We start from the raw sequence: 19,300 nt of genomic DNA, 5'->3' as shown, positions 1-19,300 counted from the left end.
CTATCGCGTTCGGATAAGCTCGGACGTTAGCTATCTTATCCAAGCAACTTTACCGGTAGCCATTCTCACCAGGTTAGAGCGAGAAGGTTCACGCTCATGTGAGGGGTGCCGACTGCCCCTCCTAGAATACGCAGCATGCCCGGTCAAGAGCATTATCAAGCTCAAGGCCTGGTCAGGTCGACATTTTGCTTGCAATGGTTCCAGCTCACGGTTCAGATAAAACCTAACCACAACAGCTCTAGGGCCCTAGGCTTCCCGAAGCATCTCCGCGAGGTATGAAATGTCTCTCCAAGAATCCAGCGTAAAACCTGGGCAGCAGCTGGAATGAAGGCAATTGGAGACTGATAACCCCTGCTGTCGAGCCGACTGTATCTATTTAGTTGAACGTCCTTCTTCCGGGGTGTATTAGAGTGTCTGGAACTTCGGAATGTCGCCTGAACGTGTCACCACGGAGCCATTGCACTGTGGCTGGGATAATGACTGGCTTAGGCAGTTGGCTGGCGATATTGTCGCAGGATCACTCTCTGCAACGATTATCGCTCCGATCACAACAGTCATTGACCGGTACGTGTATACAAGGGGAGCTGAAGAACACCATGTGCTGAGATTCCGAGTCCAGGAGCGTCGTGGAGAGGCTCTCTTCTGATAGATCCATCCTGCATACACTCCGCACGCATGCCATTTGTTCCATCCTCAAACCGAAGAAGTTTTACTTTTCCCGACCTTTCTTCATCGCTTGGTCTCTCTACGCCGCAACCTACGCTACCGCAAATGCCACGGATACGAGCCTCGACCACCTCTCCAAAATCACGAAGAAATCAACGAGCGCGAGTCTCGCCGCAACGTTCAGTTTCCTCCCAACATACGTCGTCAATGTGTCTCTGGGAATCCTAAAGGATATCAGGTTCTCCCAGATCTACGGGTATCCAGAGGGCCGTCTCAAGCAGCCGCCTCCCATCCCGAGACTTGCGTACATGGCCTTCCTTTTTCGCGATAGCATCACAATATCCAGCTCCTTCACGCTGGCCCCGCAGGTGGCCTTGTTTGTCCCAGACTGGATCGCTGCAGATCCGCATACCAAGCGAACCGTCACCCAACTTGCTCTGCCCGCCTTGGTGCAATACTTGAATACACCGTTTCATATGATCGCGTTAGACGTGATTGCTCGTCCACAGGTGGCCACCATAGCAGAAAGATCCGTTACGATACGCAGGGGCTATTTCCAGTCATCGTCGCTGAGGGCAGCAAGAGTTCTACCGGCATTTGGAGTGGGGTGTATAATCAACACAGACTTGAGGGCGTCTCTGCACAGACGATGGATGGGTTAGATAGAGAGAATACGAGGAGTGTCAGTATGCGGGTGCGGGGCACAGCAAAAGAGGATAATTTATCTCTCCACTTGATTATCATGACTATCACGATCATCACTTTTGCGGGCACGTATCAGGACTGCAGCAGTAGCCGGGTCGGTCCCTAAGTATTTGGAGACCTTACGATGATCAGCAAAGCGAGTGACCGACTGCAAATGAAGAGGCCAGATGCGGCTGCACTAACCCCTGGCTCTCCAGAGGAGTAACTTGTAGCGCCAGGTATGTGCGTTTTTGCTTTTGTGTACCTCCCCCGCCTGGAACTGTATGGTAAGGACGGGTATCGGATGTTGGCTCGATGCAGCAGCCCGTTATCTCTCCGGCGCATACACTAACCTCACCTGCAAGGTTTCACTAACGCTGCGAATAGCTTGATCTTCAATCCTCGGCCACGCTTCCGCGCATTTCCGCTTCACCTCTGCAGTTGAGAGCGCCACTCACAATAGGCGTGGGTAGAGATAAGTGCCCAGACGCTATCGAAGTGAATACTGATTAGCCAACGATTACTCGACCCAAACTATCGTATCTCTCTGACATATCTTCCCCAGACGCTAGTCGACTATGCTTATCCCCGCATCTCTTGAGCCTTCCCGTTCCGCCACTTTATCCAATCAGGCCATGGATCGGCCATATCTATCCACGAACTTCCGCTGCGGAAAAGAACAGCCACCGGGTATCACTATCAGCAGCTAGCAGGCAGCCTTTGGGGGTAAGAAAGCCCAGATACACGTATAGAAAATACGTCATGCTAGCCGGCGATAAACCGATAGCTCGCAAATGGTCCCTATGCATTGGTCGACTGCAACCGTCAGGCCGACAGGCCACTGATGCCTCAGGCAGATTCGATATTGGCCTCTTACTGGGTTAACACCGTAGCCAGGTGCAAGCCAATTTGGCTCAAATAGGCCAGATGCTCTCGAGTTTCACCTACAAACCTCACCACTCCTTGTGCTGAGTTTATTGTACTTACTTTCTCTTGACACCTTTACATAGGGTACCCATCTCATTGTCCTACACTTGGTTATCTTGGGAAGAATGAGTGCTTCGGTAGAACCCAGAGACTTTGCAGAGATAGACGACTCTCCTGCATATGATTATGGACAGGATGTGGAGAAGAAGAAGCATCTAGACGATACATCCCCTGAAGAGGAAGATCCATTTGGAAACGAGGAGTTCGCGGAGGTGAAATACCGAACGATGGGTTGGTGGTAAGTCCTATCTGCCCTGTCCCTGGCTACTCCTTGGCTCCGTATCTAACCCTTCTCTTTCTATTATGCAGGAAGACAGGAATACGTGAGCCCAACCTCGGTGCGGTCAACCAATAGACATATAGACCTCTAACTCTCTTCGTCTACAGTCATGGTTGCAGAGAACGTTTCTATTGGAATCTTATCTCTTCCATCCGCCTTTGCAACACTGGGCTTCGTCCCGTAAGTTACTCGCTGAGTTGATAGACGACAAGCTAAGCCTAGTATAGGGCTCTGATTATATTGATTGGAATATCCGGTATTTCATGGTATACGGCCTACATTCTCTGCCAGTTCAAGTTACGATATCCCCAGGTCCATAGCATGGGAGATGCGGGTGAGATCATAATGGGTCGATTCGGACGTGAACTGCTTGGTATCGGCCAGCTTTTATTCCTCATCTTCGTCATGGCCAGTCACGTATTGACCTTTACGGTTCTTATGAATACTATTACTGAACACGGCACCTGCACAATCGTGTTTGGTGTCATTGCGTTGATTGTCAGTTGCATCGGTGCCCTACCGCGCACCATGGACAAGGTATACTGGATGTCGATTGCATGTAAGCCTCTTATATTTCCACATATCACATCTCAAAACTAGACATGGGCTGATATGTTTCTGTGTAGCATTCCTCAGCATTGTGGCGGCAACTATGGCCACGATGATTGCGGTCGGCGTGGAGTACAAGGGCTCCATCCCCCTCGCTGTGACTACCCATTTCGGTTTCAATGAAGAATTTCTAGCAGTTAGCAATTTGTTCTTTGCCTATGGTAAAGTCCTGACTTGCCGTATCTTGTGAGGAATCTAACTAACTGTGCGGCAATCAACAGTGGGCCATGCGTCTTTCTTCGGATTCATCTCGGAGATGGACAAGCCGCGAGAGTTCACCAAGTCTATATCGGTGCTCCAAATAATTGACACCTCACTATACATAGCCAGTGCAGTGGTTATATACCGCTACGTTGGTGAAGATGTCCAGTCCCCCGCCTTAGGCTCTGCTGGGCCCCTAGGGAAGAAAATCGCCTACGGGCTGGCTATTCCAACTGTATGTCAACTTGAATATTGCTTGAGATGACTACTGACTTGATACTCTCAGGTCCTTATCGCCGGAATTGTCAACGGTCATGTGGCCAGCAAATATGTATACGTACGAGTATTCCGTGGCACAAACCACATGCACGAAAGGACTCTGCTCTCCATTGGGTCATGGGTCGCTATCGGATTGGTTTCCTGGATAGTTGCTTGGGTAATCGCAGAGTCAATTCCAGTCTTCAACAACCTGCTGAGTCTAATCGTACGTTGTCCTTCCTCCTGTCATAGCATACATTCTCTAACTCTATATATAGACTGCACTTTTTGGCTGCTGGTTTGCCTGTGAGTATTCAATACTACCAAGATACTACGAAATAGTACTAATCAAACTTCATAGATGGGTTCCCTGCTATCTTCTGGTTTACCTTGAACAAGGGTCAATGGTTTGCGTCAAGCAAAAAGATCTTTCTAACCCTGTCCAATACGTTCATTCTCGCTATGGCAATCACCCTCGTACGTATCCTCTGTCCTCGTGAATTCTTATCGCTAATTGTTTCTTGAAGTGTGGTCTGGGATTATACGTGTCCGGAGATGCGATCAGCAAGGATAGTGGTAGTGGTGTTTGGACGTGTGCCAACAATGCTGTTTAGATGACCGATGCTCAAATATTGCCAGTCGTGTTCGATGCTACTCTCACTGATTCAGCGATGTATTGCTCTTGTTATGATGATATTGATGATCAACTTGGCGTTCTCGATTGTACCACGGTTTTTGAGCATGTGTTGCTATATCAAACAACTTAACCATGTTATCTTGCAAATGCAAACGATTGGTTCAATACCTCAGGATGAACAAGATGTGCACAAGCCTCTTGGCCCTTATCAGTGGACATATCACCCCGTGTAGCACTCTAACCTACTAGTATGAATACCTACTAGACCATCCAGCTTATTTCCCTATCAAGCAGCTGCATGATGGCCATCTCGGCGGGCCATACTTGAACGAATTCCTGGACTCGCCATGACCAATCTTCACCCAGTCAAGAATAAAGGGGTGCGATGCACAAAAGAGTCTCCAAAAATCTAGAAACCAACCAGCATTCTCCCAATCGACTAGTACAACATCAAACAATCGCCCATCTTGACCGTTTGAGCAACTTGTCATATTATCCACAACCATGATGTTCTTCTGCTGAACGTCTCCATGCGTCAATGTAGGCCGATGACCTTGAAGGACGCGAGCAAGGTATTTCTCATAAAAGCGAGCCTGGTAGTCTGGATGATGATTGCGATCAACCAAAGCCCTATAGTTACCCACAAGGCCTGCAACAAAGGCAGGTTCACCAGAGAAAGGCCCCAGAAACTTCTGATCGCCATGTTGGCTATAGAAAAGGTAGTGATGTACACCACCCCCGTCCAAGCCCCCGAAAAAGTCAGGCCATGGACACTCGGCTTTACGCATGGCGTCGAAAATTGATTGGAGCTTTGCTATGATACCATCCTTCTCAGAAGATGTTAATGATGGCCAGATGGCATCCGGCTGCACACCGGGCACGCGTTGCATGATAAGGAAAAGTTGTTTGCCTTCGTAGTACATCGCGTACAGTCGAGGGGCTGGAACCTGAGGGACATGTCGTTCAAGATAAACTAAAGCCTGGCCTTCCCAAGTGTTTATACAGCCTCCATATTTTACAAGAATGTTGTCGTCTACTGTCACAACCTTGGAGGCCATAGTTTCCCAGAGGATATTGGTGCAAGCGCGGATTTCATCGGTTGCAGGTAGTATAGGCAGAGGCTGGGAGTTCTGAAAGGGAATCTCCACCGGTTTCCACATTGTGAAGAGAGCAGGGGTCGACAGAGGTAAGTATCGAAATATGAGTGGTCACCTGAAAGAAGGGAAATAATTGAGGTGCGAACGCAGATCAGCTAGAAGCTCACAACTTCAAACGACCTATTCGTACACCTGCTGTAGATTATTCTTTTCAGTATCCGATAGACTCCAAGCGGAAGTTCAATTCTGTACCCACAGCTAGGCAGTATCTCTGTGATACTGGCAACTTGCAGTTCTGTCAACTCGGCTGTGATGAGGCACATTAGTCTCCTGCAGAGTGACCGTGTCCAGCAACTGCAGACGCCCGAGCAAGCACCAGCCGGAGTCGGAAGAGGAGCTTCTTTCAAAACTTTGAATTTGGGAATGTTCATCACCCAAATTGCGCAGGTATGTTGCACAATATTCTTTCGCCGCAAAATGTTGACGAAGCTCCGTGCAAAGTTCTGCTGTTCCCAGGTTGATGGCGATGCTGACAAGGCCGAGCCTGCCATTCCCCGTGGGAAACGTTCGATCCAAGAGGGAAACACCACACCGACCAAAAGAATCAATCCTGAGGCTGCTAGCATCCCCCCAGGTCACGCTGTTGCCTCACCCAAGGACCTCTGGCAAGTAGCATTTGACAGCCTCGACCCGAGACAAAAACACTGGTTGTCCAAAGAGGAACAGTCCCCGATCAAAGTCATCCAGGAAGTTATCAGCGAGACAGAAAACAAATATACCGAGTATAAGAGGAAAGAGTTGAGCATCCGAAGACGCGATGGGGGTGAGATCAAAGTTCGCGAAATTGCCCAGAATATCCTTGCGTCCGCATTGAGTGCGCAGCAAACAATCAATGCAATCGTGAGCTTCGATCCGAGTGGCCATGGTAAGCTACTGACTCTGCTCTACGCCACGAGCTCTCTACACAAGATTCGGGAATTGCTAATATTCAACCACAGCATCGAGCGCCTGGGCAATAGTTTCATTGGGGTTGACGGTAGGCGACACGCTAACGGCTGTTCCATTAGCAATCGGTTATGAACTGAACAACTCGCTCTCTAGATGGTTCAGAGGCATATTGCGCGCAGAGACGCCATCCTCGAAGCCTGCGAATACTTGGCAAAACAGCTAGCATATCTAGCTTGTCTGGATACCCACCGCCGATACACAAATGCTGCTGAAGACAAGCAGTTAGATAATGCTCTTGTAGAAGTCTATAGCACCATACTTGAATACACAGCGGAAGTGAGAAAGACACATAGCGAAAGCGGCTTTGGTTAGTTTAAGAAATACTCTGTTAGGCTCGCGAAGGGCATAACAATGTCTGACACGCATGTTTCCAGCTCGCATAGGAAGCACACTCATTCCTCTTACTGAGCAGCCACTGCAAAAGCTTCAAACAGCCGTGGAAGCGAGAATTTTGATGGCTGAAAGATGGGCTACCGTCACCGATCATACCTGTGAGTTTATTGTCTCTCAAGGTCAACCATCTCTCTAGATTGCTTATTCCCGGTAGATTTGAAGGTGCAGGCTGCGAATATCCTTGCAGCGATTGATAAGCATGTCGAGGAGCTCCAGAAAGTTCACTCCACTGTCCTGAGTAGGCTCTCCCAGGAGACTTCATCCCCGATTTATAAAGTCTGACATTAGCAGGCGTTGAGGATAAAGGTGTACTTGACTGGCTATCTCAATTTGACTTTTCAAAAGTCCAAACCGACACCCATTATAATCAATCACCAGGGACAGGCGAATGGCTCTTTGAGTCGGAAGAATATATAGAGTGGAAGGGCTGTCCAGGTGGTATCTTGTGGTTATATGGAGTGGGTAAGTTTTCAAGGGCCTGCGCACATGGGCGACACACTGACTGCTCGACAAGCGGGCTGTGGTAAATCAGTTCTTTAGTATGGAATAATCGTGGGCCCCGGAGATTGTATCTTGAGCTAACATTTGGATGGTATATAGTTCGAAAATCATCGAAAACATTGAGAAAACTTGCTTGAATAGTTCGAATAAACGGTTCGCCTACTGGTACTTCCAGTTCAATAACCAGGGATCACAAAGGGTTGAGACTATGCTCCGGGCAGTAATCAGGCAGCTCCATTCAAATCCACTCGACGGGCCGATCAGGAGAATTCACGAGGACTATGGTACCAAAGGAAGCAACCCAAGCAATGCAAAACTTCAGGAGACTCTCCACAGAGTCATTACTGCCTACGAAGGGGAAATCTTTCTTATTTTGGATGCACTGGATGAATGCCCCGAGACAGTTAGTCGCAAGGAAAGGAGCTTCTTGCTGCCATTGCTCACCGACCTCCAGAAGAAATGCAGTGATAAAATTCATATTCTTGTTACTAGTCGGCCGGAACCAGATATCATTGAGCACCTTCGGGAGTGTACAGCTTTAGACCTTGAGGAAAGACAGGGGTCTGATATCTCGGCCTTTGTAAATCACAAACTTGAGGCTCTGGACGATAGAATCGCTCCAATAGAGGTGAAAACACGGCTAAGTCATGAGCTGCTTCAGGATGGCAAGAGGTATGCTGCATCTTCATTAGATAGTGCTGTTGCTAATATAGATACTCTTGCGCAGACGCTTTCGTTGGGCGGACCTTCAGTTAAAGCGTCTAGAGGAGTGTCGCAACAAGTCTGAGGTCTTAGAAGCATTGGAGACGATGCCACAGACATTACATGATACATATATCTCTGTGATCAAGAGAATCGAAACAAAGCCCTCCGATGTGAAGCTTGCCAAAGCAATTCTCACCTGGCTCTGTTTCTGTGCCAGGCCTCTCACTCTGACAGAAGTAGCAGCAGCAGCAGGTCTCGGGGTCCCAGAGGACATCATCAAGATTTGCACGACTTCCTTTGTCACTTACCGGCGCTCAGATAATGGGATCCAGCTGGCTCATTCTTCAGTGAAGGAATTCCTCGTTAGTAGCGAAAGTACAGGCCAATGGCACCAACTGTCCGTCTTGAGTGGACACACCATTCTAGCGGAGCACAGCCTGAGGATCCTTCTGCGAATGACAGGGAAACTGACAAGAGAGGCAGTGGAGCAAGAGCCATTGCTAAATTACGCTGCGTGATTGGCATGAGCACTTCAAGGCTTGTGCTGATACCCCAAGCCCAGCACTCGAAGAGCTACAGGACATGGTGAGCTTGCTTTTCCGTCACCCTACTATCTACCACAACTGGCGTCGTATGTCAACCAAAAGGGAGCGAGAAGCACAGTCAACCCCTATTGGTGCTGCATCTGGACTAGGGCTCATTAGAACCGTGAATGAGTTACTAGAAGATGGCGCGGACCCTTTAGAGTGGTTTGCACATGAGAAGGGAAATTGCATAACGCTACAAAACGCAGTATTGATAGCTTCTAAAAACGGGCATCTGGATGTACTCGACTTATTGCTGCACAATGTGTGCATATCTCTCGGTCTGGCTGTGGCCGTTGTAGCAATGATTCAATGCTGTGGCCTCGCAAACAAGAAGCTGAAAGACATATTCGACACAATGTCAGCCTCAGGAATCATATACACTGGAACTGAGGACCAATCCTTTCACATAGATGAAGGGATTGTTGTTGCTGCAGCAACGAATAGGATTTGTGGCATGGAGCTTATGGCTGTCCTCCTTGATCAGTACGAAGAGACAGGAGTTGCACTTGTGCCTGTGACAGAGAATGTGTTGGAAGCCGTGCTGCAAAACAGAGAATGTGGAGGCGATATTTTACAGCTCCTTCTCACAAGGCGCAATGCCGACGTCAAGATTTATCCACAGATCAAGAATCTGCTAGCATCACCGGCGTTCCTGAGCGACAGTGCGATCGCATTGCTTCTTGCAGAACGGCATACGGAAATCCACGTGAATGAGGAGTTCATTACCGAGTTTGCCCAGTATGCGAGCGAAACAGCAATGGAGATACTTCTAAGTACATTGAAGGACGATTCCTTGCTGACCGAAAATGTTCTGGTAGGAGCGGCTCAGAATAAGAGCGGTGTAGGTGCCCTGCGTCAAATTCTTCGTCGACGAAAGCATCGGGCACAGACCAGCGAGTATGTTCTCTGTGTTGCGATGTGTAATGGAAACGAAGCTCATTCCGTTGAAATGTTGGAAGCCCTCCTAGATGACTGTGGTTCGGATTTTGCCATAAGTGAGATGGTCATGTTACGGGTCCTGGATGACTGGATCTATACAGCTAAGATGCTCAACATGCTTTTACACAGGCAGCAAGCTGGCTTCAGCGTCACTCATGAAATTATACGCAAAGCAGCCTCTCATTTATCCGCAAGAGATGTCTTTGAGCTACTCATGGACAACGGGGGTTTGAGGATCCCGATTACGGAAGACATAATGCTCAGTGTTTGGAGTGATGACCTGATGTTTCTTCTATTGGACCTTGCAGAAAGATCTCAGATAGAGGCCCTTCCTATCACGGAAAAGGTCATGTCGCATGCTGTAAAAGTCTTCGGAACTGCCACCCTGGAGGCTATCTTTCGCAGACGACCAATGGCCAATGCGAGCGATGATATGTTTGTTGAGTCATGTCATCGTGATATATCGACGTTATCGTTTTTGTTGAAACAACCGCATAGCCAACTACCAGTGGTGAGAATGATGCAAGTATTAGAGGCGAAGTATGATGCGAACTCCGCAGACATTCTCCAATATCTTTTGGATGAAAGGTCGTTCGAAGTTGACCACGAGATTGTGGAGAGGTTTGCGCAAAATGCCTCCGCTTTAAGACTCCTGCTGCAGACAACACCCCATGTATCCATCACAGAGCAAGCCGTTATCCGAGCAGCTTCCGACTGCCATGCACTTAGTATTCTGCTCGATGAACGAATCGAGGATATTCCAATCTCGGAAGAAGTCATGATCGCCGTGGTAGGAGCAGAAAACCGTGTTGCACATTCACAACGGATTCTAGCGCACTTTGGCCCACAGGTACCAATCACAGAGAAAGTTTTGGTGGCAGCCTCGAACACTTTAAGAGCCCTACAACTTATTCTTGAAACATTAGGACACGGCATGCCTCCTATTCTCACTGAGAAAGTGGTTGTACTTGCCACTTTTCGAGACTTTTCTGCGTTGCCGTGGTTCTTTGAGAAGTATGGTTCCCAGGCACTGCCACTTACCGAAAGAGTCATGGTTGCTGCCGCCGCAAGCAGACTGTCCGGGCCACAATGGCTTCTCCGTGAATGGCCCGCCAAGATAGATCTCAACCACCTTTGGAGAGCAATCTGGAGGTTTGATCCTGACTTCTGTGATTTTACACATGGTTATGACCATCGCACTTTGTCATATGTTCAGGAGAGTGCTGGGAGGCATGTTCTTCAATATACTAGAGCAGTCGACCTTTCAGAAGAAGTCTTCCAAATTGCCCGTGCGACCACTAGACAGTATTCGAAAGGAAGGGACTACAGTGGCTTGCTTCCCCTAATCCATGTATGTGTTGGTCAGTGTTTACCTGTTCCAGCAACAGAGCGGTTAGTGAGGGCTGTGTTAGATAACTGCGACGGTGATCTTATCAAAGCAATCCGTAGGCGCATCGAGGCATTAAGCGGATTCCTCCATCACCGTGCAGGGAAGTTTGAGAAGATGCTATTATTGCGCAGCAGGGAAATCAGTGAGGTATCTGATGGTGAGACATAATGCAGTCTGAGGTCCTAGCCTTTCCAATGTTGTTTGTCATTTTGCTTCTTACGTGAGCACCTGTCGAGCCGTGCAGGGTGCAGGTCACCGAACCAAGAAGCTCAGGAATTCACAGGTCCCGCTGTTTACAATGCTCGCATACATTGATGTGCGTGTGAAAACATCTGGGGCAGATCAATGTCTATACTTCTGTTTATCAGTCCAAATATCTACCCTCACGCTTCTGAGGCTTTTGCATATATCTAGTGCGTGCAGCAATATCTACGCTAACAGCCGACGACTACGAATGCAGATAAATTACTTGAATGCAATAACAAGTTTTCTTGGGGGCTCAAACCCGAAGACTCTATGAAACTAGACTGATGCTCTTGGCGTAACGAGGTGGAGTGAATCCCGAGTTTAGGTACTCGGCACATCTGAAGCACTATCGATGAGCTACGGCAAGAGTCGATTAGGATTTCGAGGCGTGATTATGTCTGAACGGAACATTAGATCGAACTCGCACCCTAAAGCTTGGAGAACATGTCCTCTTTTTGGGGCCGAACATCAAGTTCATGCGTCCACGTGCTGCGTGGCTGCGTATGCAAAAACCAATACATTTGAGCCAAATGGGTCGGCTGCAACAGATGGGCTTCAATATCCTCCAATTTCTCGGTTGCATTCTCTCGTTGCCACTGTCGCCTTCTGACCCCACCAATCAGCTTCCCATCGACGGGGCTGTCGACGATGACGTGCGATATATGAACGCCTCGATCTTGATATTCGCGAGCGACCACCTGAGCCAACGAGCGTAAGCCAAATTTCCCCGGTGAGAAACTGCTCAGCCCCGGCGAGCCGCGCAGCGAGCCCGTGGCGCCAGTGTAAATGATCGTTCCTTGTCCCCTGTCCAGCATATCCGGCAAGACGCATTTCGTGGACCAGAACGCACCAAAGAGGTTGATTTTCGTGAAGCCTTCAAACTCCTCCGTCGTCGTATCGAGTAACTTTCTGCCATTGACTCGACGAGCACCCGCATTGTAGACGAGGACCTGCACGGGTCCGAGTTCGGCGCGAATCGCTTGGAAACTCGAGATGACCGATTCCTCGATGCGCAGGTCAGTGATGTAGTACCGCGCACTGCCGGCGCCATAGTCCGCATTGATGCCTGCAGCGATTGTCCGGAGGCTCTCTTCGGTACGGGCAAGCAGTGCGGCGACGAAGCCTTCTGCGGTGAATCGCCGGGCAACAGCTGCGCCAATTCCAGGCCCACAGCCTACCACAGCAATGACGGGTTTGTTTTGGGGATTGTATGACATGTTGAAAGTAGCCAGACGGTGTTACTGCACTATTTAGAGGTATGCGTTCTTTGTGGAAGTTCACTATATCAAATAATCAATAAGTGTATCTCGTTACTCCGAGATCATTGACTAGATATATAAGAAGTTTTGATACATTGGTGATCTGCCAAATAACATAAATCTCTCCTCTCGATCGTCACCCCCGAGGGCCTCGGGTGGGCCTCGGCGTGATCACTAATCAATCACCTTTCCGGGGATTCCAAGTATCTCTGCCAACTTTATTTGATCGCATTGCGGATAGACGGCGGACATTCTGTGGTCTCTCCGAATTCTTTACTGTTTTACGGAGTACCCTGAAGTGTACTCGTTCGACGATGACTACCTATCCAGCGTCTTGATATTCCAGAGTTCGACCTCAGGACATTCTTTTCGAAGCGAGAGAAAATCCGAGCTTATCCGGACACTACTACGGGCAAGATCTCTTCTAATGAATATCATTTGCAAACATTCGTGGAATACTCTTGTTTCTCTCATTTTCTTGTAACTCCCACTCCGTTGAGATTCGATCAATACTACGTTCTACTTCAAAGAAATATAGCCTTCCTAATCCAAGAACAGCATCATCTGTTTGTAAATCTAACAAGTTACACCTCGTCCTAAGCAGCCTCATAACTTGCCATGCAATTGGGATGAAGTTTCTGGAGGTAGCAGGGTGACGGGGGTGAACGGGACGTCAAGGTGTTGAAAAACATGATCCCATCGGTCATTGCCCCAAAATTGCTCCGTCTGCCCGGTGGAGTTGGTCACCACGAACCATGGAGCTCCAAAACAACCTCCTTTCATGAGGAAGTCTGTGGTCTCGCGCGTTCTGGCTTTGTTGCTACTTGTGGTGGCCCCCTCCAGCACCGCTTCCAACTGTGAGGTGTCCGGGAAAATCGGTCTCAGAGAATCTTTAATAACCTGTCTGGATGAAATATCCCGACCCTGTGTCCAGTATGCCTCCCAAAGCCTGACCAGGCTCCGCTCGGTGAGTTCGGCACCGAAATTGGTGTGGATGTAGGTTACGACTCTCACAGGCTGGTTTCGTTGTTGGCCATGGTCAGTCAGTGTGGGCTAAATTGCAGGAGCCAGAGTTACGGGGAAAAGAGGAAAACAAACATAAAGTGATGATATCGGGAACACATCAGGTCTTTTGACCTTTACTCCCAAGATTCTGCCAGTATAGGCCAGGTCTTTGGCCGACCATGCTGCTTTTACAGGTGGTGGCTCTTGGTAAGGACTGCCATTCCCATCCCTGGCGCCTCCGAGGAAGAAGGGAACCACTTGGGTTTTGATTCGATGACGGTGTAGAATCTCACGGTAGCGACACAAGTTGAGATAAGCAAAATAAGAATAGGGCGATACTTTTTTGGAAGTCAGCCCAAGCGCGGAGGGGAAGTAGGATTGATGGGCGTACCGCAGTCCACATAGAGGGTCAGTTCCGCTACAGGTAGTACCATCCTGCTTACTGGTTGTTTCGGGGGAGTAGTCTTTGAAATATGAAGAATCAGACAAGAAAGGTCGCCACTATTCAAACATCAGACAGGTGAATATAAATCATGTTTGTGGGAGATCTCGCAGGCGGTTCTGGAATTGAACCTCGGTCCGTAAAGGATTAGTCGGATGCTTGCTCACCTCGAAAGAAAGTGTGAAATGGAGGATCCGAGGTAATGAACATTCAGGTCTAATGGAGAATTAACATATCTGGTAGATCTCGTCAGCGAGTTAAGAATAGAGTTTTACTTGATGAATGATTAGCAGTAAAGCCGATCACTGTATTTGCTAACCCCGCACAGCCAGAAAGCAGACATAATAATTGAGTCGGACACGAAGATGTCTCTTGCATCAGGACTGGCCAACAGCCCTATCATATAGATATACTAATGAATAGAGCTTCGGATAGTATACACAAGGAAGCGGATTTACTATTGCTCATGATATACGAGCGGGAATATCGCATCAAGCACAAGTGCCATCCTCTTCAGAGAGAAGATGCAATAGACATGAGATGTATATTCCTAACATCCATATCTTTCCCCCGGCAAGATCGATCATCGTGTTTCCGCCCTCCATCTGTGCTGAGGCGCATATGGGACTATTTCCAGATGATTGTATTCTGCCTAAATCAAATCAAATCAAGGCGAACGAAGTGGGCGGAATCGGACTAAACTCCGGACTGCGGAGTAGCCTCCGTAGTGAGTGACTAGTAACTGATAAGTTACTACTGTACTCCGAATCCGAGGCTAGACCATCTCTTCGTATTGACATTGCCTTGCTTGGTCAAGCAATTAGTATGACATAGGTGGAGGGTTCTTTGGCTACTTGGGAGTCATAATCCCAGGTTTAAATGTTCTTATCTATCGACTCTTCCTTTCTCTTTACGAGATCGCACACGCTTCCAGAATGGCCCACACTTGTACCCTAGCTGTTACTACACAGTGCCGGATTTGTAAGCTCCCACACTATTGTCTTTCTGCAATAATCCTTATCTAATGTACTAGGCCATTTTACATGTGAATGGAGCAAGGCGAACCCAGTCAAGGGCGTTGATGGCCAAAGACATGAATCTCTCGATGTCGTACTTTATCTTAAGAAGGATACAGTCATCCAGACTGAGGACAACAATGGTATTGCAACAGCAGTGTGCTTTAACGCGCCCCAAGGCGATGACGATAAGGGGCCCAGCACATCTTGGGGTCTGACACCAGAAATTACAAGGTTCCTCGTCGAGGCTCTTGATAAATGCAATAATGGATCTAACGATGATAAGACTCCGATTGTCTTCAAGTTTATCCTATCCAGGATAGACGGCTATCTCGCTCGATCCGATTTCTTAGAGCAACGCTTAGACGGAGTGAAGCACGTTGCCTGGGTAGTGGGAGTTTTGCGCCCAAGGCAAGAAGTCACAGCTCCTCGAGGTCAGATAGGTGGAATGGCACAAGATCTGAGCACACTTCTGTCTATGTGCGTTGGTGCGGTGCTTCTTGACAATGGCTATGATCTCCCCGACACGCTCCACAGCGTCGAAGAGGCACTATGCAACCGGATTTCGTATCCATGGGTAGTCCCCACACCAATTCCCCCAGAACGCCTTGCATGGGTAGAAGGACGCAAAGATGCAGATGCGAGTCGACGCATGTACGAGGCAGCAGCAGCTCTAGGGATCGCCCTAGTGATCATTGACAAACCGGGCCATTGGCTGCAGAATGACCATGGCCCGTACGCCCATCTCCGAGAGGGTTTCATTGCCACAAATATTGACGTGGATGAGGGTTTTGTCGATAGGATGGTCACCGCTGTCCGCAGCTACGAAGCAATTTCTGCTATGAGGTTGAAGCTGATCCGATATCTACTGAGGGTCTATGACATCAAATGTGATTTGAGGTTGACTCGGCTCTTGGTTGATATGCAAGTAATCGGTCTGGTAAAGAAACTGACAGGGCGGCTGGGTTCGGCGTTAATTTGATGGGTTCCTCGGATGCTCGTTGATGTATCGTCTTCAACGGTATCCTAAGGCCCGTAAGGCCCGGCTTGGGGTACAGAGCTGACATAACATGTCGACCTTGTCTTACAAAGACAAATAGACTGCCCTTGATAGGTCGATTCATAAAGGACGAGAAATACGGGGCTTGAAAGGTCGATCGAGTAGGGACATACTTCGAGGTTATGTAAAGAGGCTATCCAAAAAGTTCATGGTGCATCACTGTTCTCATTCAATCCCCAGCCTGCGGGTATCAGATTCTAAATATTTTGGAGCAAGACACTAAAAAGACATATGATAGATATATGAACACAGAGAAGAAACAGACGGGAGCCAGATTGACAAGCATGCTTGTCATGGATGGAAAGATAAACTGGGAGCCGTGAGTCATGAGCACAAAGCCAGAGCTTCTCAGTAGGAAAGCCAGCATTTTCGTATACGTGACATGGCTAGCTCGGACGAGCAAGGGGCATTAGAGGTTGAGTTCGGGATAGAAGGTCTGGATGGATGCAGCGACGCTGCCGTACGGGCGGCCAAGGAGGGTCCTTGCTCGCGTGCATCCGGCAAGGTGTAAGGATCTGATGATATGCCACTGATGCTACGTGGTCATATTCAGTTGCGTAAGGACGCATGTTGGGTAGATAGAGTGGTTCAGTGTCCTGGTGACGGAGCCAGTGGGTTTGATGAATCGTAGTGTAAGGTGTAATGTAAAGCGATGGAGTGTGACAATTTAAAGAGACGGGTCATCCTTCCAGGTTCCTGGTTGACATGTTAGTTTATAATCTTAGATGGGAGACTATGAGTCTTACCTTCAAAGTGATGTTTCACGAATGCCATAGGATGATCAACATCCCCAGCACCCATTTGGTGCACCCCAGGGCTGAAGCTGGTGATGGGCAAAACCACCACGTCTCCCACCTTCTTATATCCTTCTTGACCTGTAAAGTCCTCATACGTGATATTCAATGTCGAGCCGGGCTCAATGTTGAAGTAGTCTGGGTCGTTAAAATAGCGGAAAACGGCATCCGTCCAAGCGCCTGGGCCGGTGAACTCCATGACAGTCTTATCCATCTTTCCAGTCTTCAAAATCCCGGCCTTCTTCATCCGCAATGTCTCCTCCGTGATGTATGAGACAATATCGCGCATGATGGGGTGTCCGGGCTTGGCTTGGATGGTCCATTGGCAGAACTGGATTCTGCGCGAATACCAGTCATGCCAGTCGGGACGGTCAGGGTCCGCCTCGATGCCCACCACCGCTCCAACTGTGGCCAAATCCAACTCTGCTGGCAGCCAGTCTGACGCGGGCTTTAATGCCGTCGTATCAATATCGCTGTAAATGCCACCCCGCGCAAGCAGGATCAAGTATCGGAAGAAGTCGGCTTTCAAGACGGGCAACGGCATAGAATCGTAGGCCTCGAACACATCCGGGACAGCGCCGTACAGGTATTTAATTAGATGGCGTTGGGTATCATCGGGAACAACCTCGTGGACGAATCCGGGATGTAACTCGGACCAGCTGGACTCGGGATCACGAAGGCTTTCGCTAAAGAACATTGACGACGGCGCATATTTCCACGTCTGCCAGATGAATGCAGGAAACTTGGCTTCCAGATCGTACGGAAAGTGGTAGCGCAAGCGATCGCGCAAGGGGGCGCTCGGTGGCGGGGTTAGCGGCAGCTGTTGTACGGTGTCCCTGTTTCCACCTTTTCCACCATTGTCTGCATGGCCATCGTAATCCTGGTTGTAGAGGTGTCCAGCGGCGGTGGTTTCTGGGGACTCAAGGGAAGAGGCGGGATGCGACGATCGTAGGTAGAGGATGAAGGTGATCAGAAGCGCAGCCGCGAGTAGCGACTTTCGGAAGGTGAGCATCTCTCTGGAAACCGGAAGAGATCGCTAATTAGGTGGATTGTCACACAGGCGCAATGAGCTGGCAGACAGCTGTGTTATGTAGAACCGCAGCCGGTCTTCTCCGCAATTCCGCCGACGATCAAAAGCAGATCAACGGTAGGCAACGATAAACGCAAGATCGGATGTGTATTCGTGTCAAGATCCGGTTCGCCAGAAGTTGTGTCAACAATCTCGCATTGCTAGATAGCTGTTCCGTGCGATTGTGCCACTGTAAGATTTTGGGGGTGTTTCGTAAGAAGAGCGTCAAGACTCCGGGGCCGCGCGGTCGCGGTGGTCGGGGGGTAGGTAGGCGCCGTCAACGAAAGAACACCAATTGATTGGTAGGGATTGCCGGGCTGTCTTGCAGATTGAGGGAGCGCTTGGGAGGCTAAAAGCAGGTCGATGCAAGAGCAGCAAAGCAGACAAAGGCCAGCTGGTGCTGGAGGACGAGAAGCAGGCGAAGAAAAAGAAGGTTGAGCTCAAGGCTAAGCAGCAGCAGTGGAGCCGAGTGACGACGGCGAAAAGAGCAAGTCGTTAGTGAGTTAATTAGTTGGTGGCGTCAGACAGGCGGGCACTTCGGCTGATAAGCATTCGGCCATTCCAACCTTGCCGTCTAGAATGCAGTTGTGATTCCACAGCGTGCAGGAGAATATTTCCTGGCTGCTCGATATATACCACAAGAGAAGAATGCTATTCTACTTTGTGATCGAAATCAAGATCCAGGGGTTGCCGTCCTGCATTATAAGTTCCGACCCAGTAAACGCGTCGCTAAAAATTGCTGGATGGCTGTGGTGTGTCCAGTGCCTACGACGTTGGCATCCACACCCTCGTTCGTCTGCATCCGCAACAGGCGATGATCGTCTAAGCCTTGTCAGATTGATTGAATGCTTACTCGTCTGAAGTGCTTGGTCTGCAGTTCCTCTTGGCACGATGGTTTGTCGCAATGAGACGCGGGATGATGGTTTTGCTGCCGATAAACTTCCCATCCGAGGTGGTATCGTCTTCGCTTCCCCACAAATTGGGCGGTGGTCTCTCGCCGTTTGCAGCCAAACGTCGCCTTGATCGCAACGATTTTAGAAACCGTGCCAGGTCCACTGCATGGTCTAGATCTCAGCAGTCCCTGCTGAAATAAGGTTACTTCTACCCTCCAGGCGACCCTTTTTTGGGTGAAAGGGCTTTTACCTTTCGCATCAATCATTAGATACTGAACATCGTGGCCCCATCCACATCGGAGTTAAGCTGAGGGGCACCCGCTCAGCCCATCCGAAGAAGACGACGCGGTATACGTAGTCTGGAGGATGGACACTGCGTCAGCCCGGTGAAGCCGCGTCATACGCTGGACCGCTGCTGCACCCCCGACTTCTTGGCTCCGGCGCTTAGTAGATGGCATTGTAGGGAGTTGTTTGGGTGACCATTCTGCGTGATAGTGACAGGTGAAAGCCACCGACATTGCTTGACCTGCACGACTCGTCCACTTGCAGGGGGTGGGCCAGGGCCAAGCAACAA

At 49.2% G+C, this 19,300-nt stretch overlaps 8 protein-coding genes across 8 annotated transcripts; 4 read left to right on the top strand and 4 right to left on the bottom strand.

The window, feature by feature from the left end:
• Positions 1 to 427: 427 nt before the first annotated feature.
• Positions 428 to 1,328, top strand: ASPBRDRAFT_54392 (uncharacterized protein; the record flags this gene model as incomplete). The annotated part of the gene is made up of 2 exons (XM_067627229.1): positions 428 to 564; positions 620 to 1,328. The coding sequence occupies 2 exons, from the start codon at positions 428 to 430 to the stop codon at positions 1,326 to 1,328; spliced, it is 846 nt and encodes a 281-aa protein (XP_067479822.1).
• Positions 1,329 to 2,402: 1,074 nt separating this feature from the next.
• Positions 2,403 to 4,299, top strand: ASPBRDRAFT_123705 (uncharacterized protein; the record flags this gene model as incomplete). Its single annotated transcript, XM_067617627.1, has 10 exons — positions 2,403 to 2,575; positions 2,647 to 2,660; positions 2,725 to 2,797; positions 2,845 to 3,176; positions 3,244 to 3,387; positions 3,448 to 3,662; positions 3,714 to 3,911; positions 3,964 to 3,991; positions 4,047 to 4,162; positions 4,213 to 4,299. 10 exons carry the CDS (start codon positions 2,403 to 2,405, stop codon positions 4,297 to 4,299), a joined length of 1,380 nt encoding a protein of 459 aa, XP_067479821.1.
• A 284-nt stretch (positions 4,300 to 4,583) lies between these two features.
• Positions 4,584 to 5,482, bottom strand: ASPBRDRAFT_54390 (phosphotransferase family protein; the record flags this gene model as incomplete). The annotated part of the gene is made up of 2 exons (XM_067627228.1): positions 4,584 to 4,658; positions 4,685 to 5,482. 2 exons carry the CDS (start codon positions 5,480 to 5,482, stop codon positions 4,584 to 4,586), a joined length of 873 nt encoding a protein of 290 aa, XP_067479820.1.
• Positions 5,483 to 5,896: 414 nt separating this feature from the next.
• On the top strand, positions 5,897 to 11,110 carry ASPBRDRAFT_54389 (uncharacterized protein; the record flags this gene model as incomplete). Its single annotated transcript, XM_067627227.1, is given in 10 exon segments — positions 5,897 to 6,344; positions 6,418 to 6,455; positions 6,521 to 6,734; positions 6,802 to 6,918; positions 6,975 to 7,058; positions 7,109 to 7,268; positions 7,288 to 7,359; positions 7,421 to 7,993; positions 8,049 to 8,540; positions 8,584 to 11,110. The coding sequence occupies 10 exon segments, from the start codon at positions 5,897 to 5,899 to the stop codon at positions 11,108 to 11,110; spliced, it is 4,725 nt and encodes a 1,574-aa protein (XP_067479819.1).
• A 330-nt stretch (positions 11,111 to 11,440) lies between these two features.
• ASPBRDRAFT_42289 (uncharacterized protein) lies at positions 11,441 to 12,466 on the bottom strand. The gene has a single exon (XM_067624767.1). The coding sequence runs from the start codon at positions 12,403 to 12,405 to the stop codon at positions 11,617 to 11,619; it is 789 nt and encodes a 262-aa protein (XP_067479818.1). The 5' UTR covers positions 12,406 to 12,466; the 3' UTR covers positions 11,441 to 11,616.
• A 436-nt stretch (positions 12,467 to 12,902) lies between these two features.
• On the bottom strand, positions 12,903 to 14,324 carry ASPBRDRAFT_42288 (uncharacterized protein). The gene is made up of 5 exons (XM_067624766.1): positions 14,170 to 14,324; positions 14,062 to 14,113; positions 13,844 to 13,953; positions 13,546 to 13,790; positions 12,903 to 13,464 (listed from the first exon to the last, which is right to left on the bottom strand). Exons 3-5 carry the CDS (start codon positions 13,884 to 13,886, stop codon positions 13,054 to 13,056), a joined length of 699 nt encoding a protein of 232 aa, XP_067479817.1. The 5' UTR covers positions 13,887 to 13,953; positions 14,062 to 14,113; positions 14,170 to 14,324; the 3' UTR covers positions 12,903 to 13,053.
• Positions 14,325 to 14,829: 505 nt separating this feature from the next.
• ASPBRDRAFT_195257 (uncharacterized protein) lies at positions 14,830 to 15,892 on the top strand (the record flags this gene model as incomplete). The annotated part of the gene is made up of 2 exons (XM_067620846.1): positions 14,830 to 14,875; positions 14,928 to 15,892. The coding sequence occupies 2 exons, from the start codon at positions 14,830 to 14,832 to the stop codon at positions 15,890 to 15,892; spliced, it is 1,011 nt and encodes a 336-aa protein (XP_067479816.1).
• A 745-nt stretch (positions 15,893 to 16,637) lies between these two features.
• Positions 16,638 to 17,776, bottom strand: ASPBRDRAFT_124053 (glycosyltransferase family 32 protein; the record flags this gene model as incomplete). Its single annotated transcript, XM_067617659.1, has 2 exons — positions 16,638 to 16,666; positions 16,717 to 17,776. The coding sequence occupies 2 exons, from the start codon at positions 17,774 to 17,776 to the stop codon at positions 16,638 to 16,640; spliced, it is 1,089 nt and encodes a 362-aa protein (XP_067479815.1).
• Positions 17,777 to 19,300: the final 1,524 nt, after the last annotated feature.

This window comes from Aspergillus brasiliensis, assembly GCF_001889945.1.
Source record: "Aspergillus brasiliensis CBS 101740 unplaced genomic scaffold ASPBRscaffold_5, whole genome shotgun sequence".
Taxonomy (NCBI): Eukaryota; Fungi; Ascomycota; class Eurotiomycetes; order Eurotiales; family Aspergillaceae; genus Aspergillus; species Aspergillus brasiliensis.
The sequence above is the reverse complement of the archived record's forward strand: the minus strand, read 5'-3'. Positions and strand labels throughout refer to the sequence as shown.

Coding starts and splice junctions, on each gene's coding strand:
- ASPBRDRAFT_42289 (XM_067624767.1), bottom strand. CDS start 12,405: ATGTCATACAATCCCCAAAACAAACCCGTCATTGCTGTGGTAGGCTGT.
- ASPBRDRAFT_42288 (XM_067624766.1), bottom strand. CDS start 13,886: ATGGTACTACCTGTAGCGGAACTGACCCTCTATGTGGACTGCG. Junction 13,791..13,843: donor GACCCTCTATGTGGACTGCG/GTACGCCCATCA, acceptor CTTCCAAAAAAG/TATCGCCCTATTCTTATTTT. Junction 13,465..13,545: donor TCCCGATATCATCACTTTAT/GTTTGTTTTCCT, acceptor CAACGAAACCAG/CCTGTGAGAGTCGTAACCTA.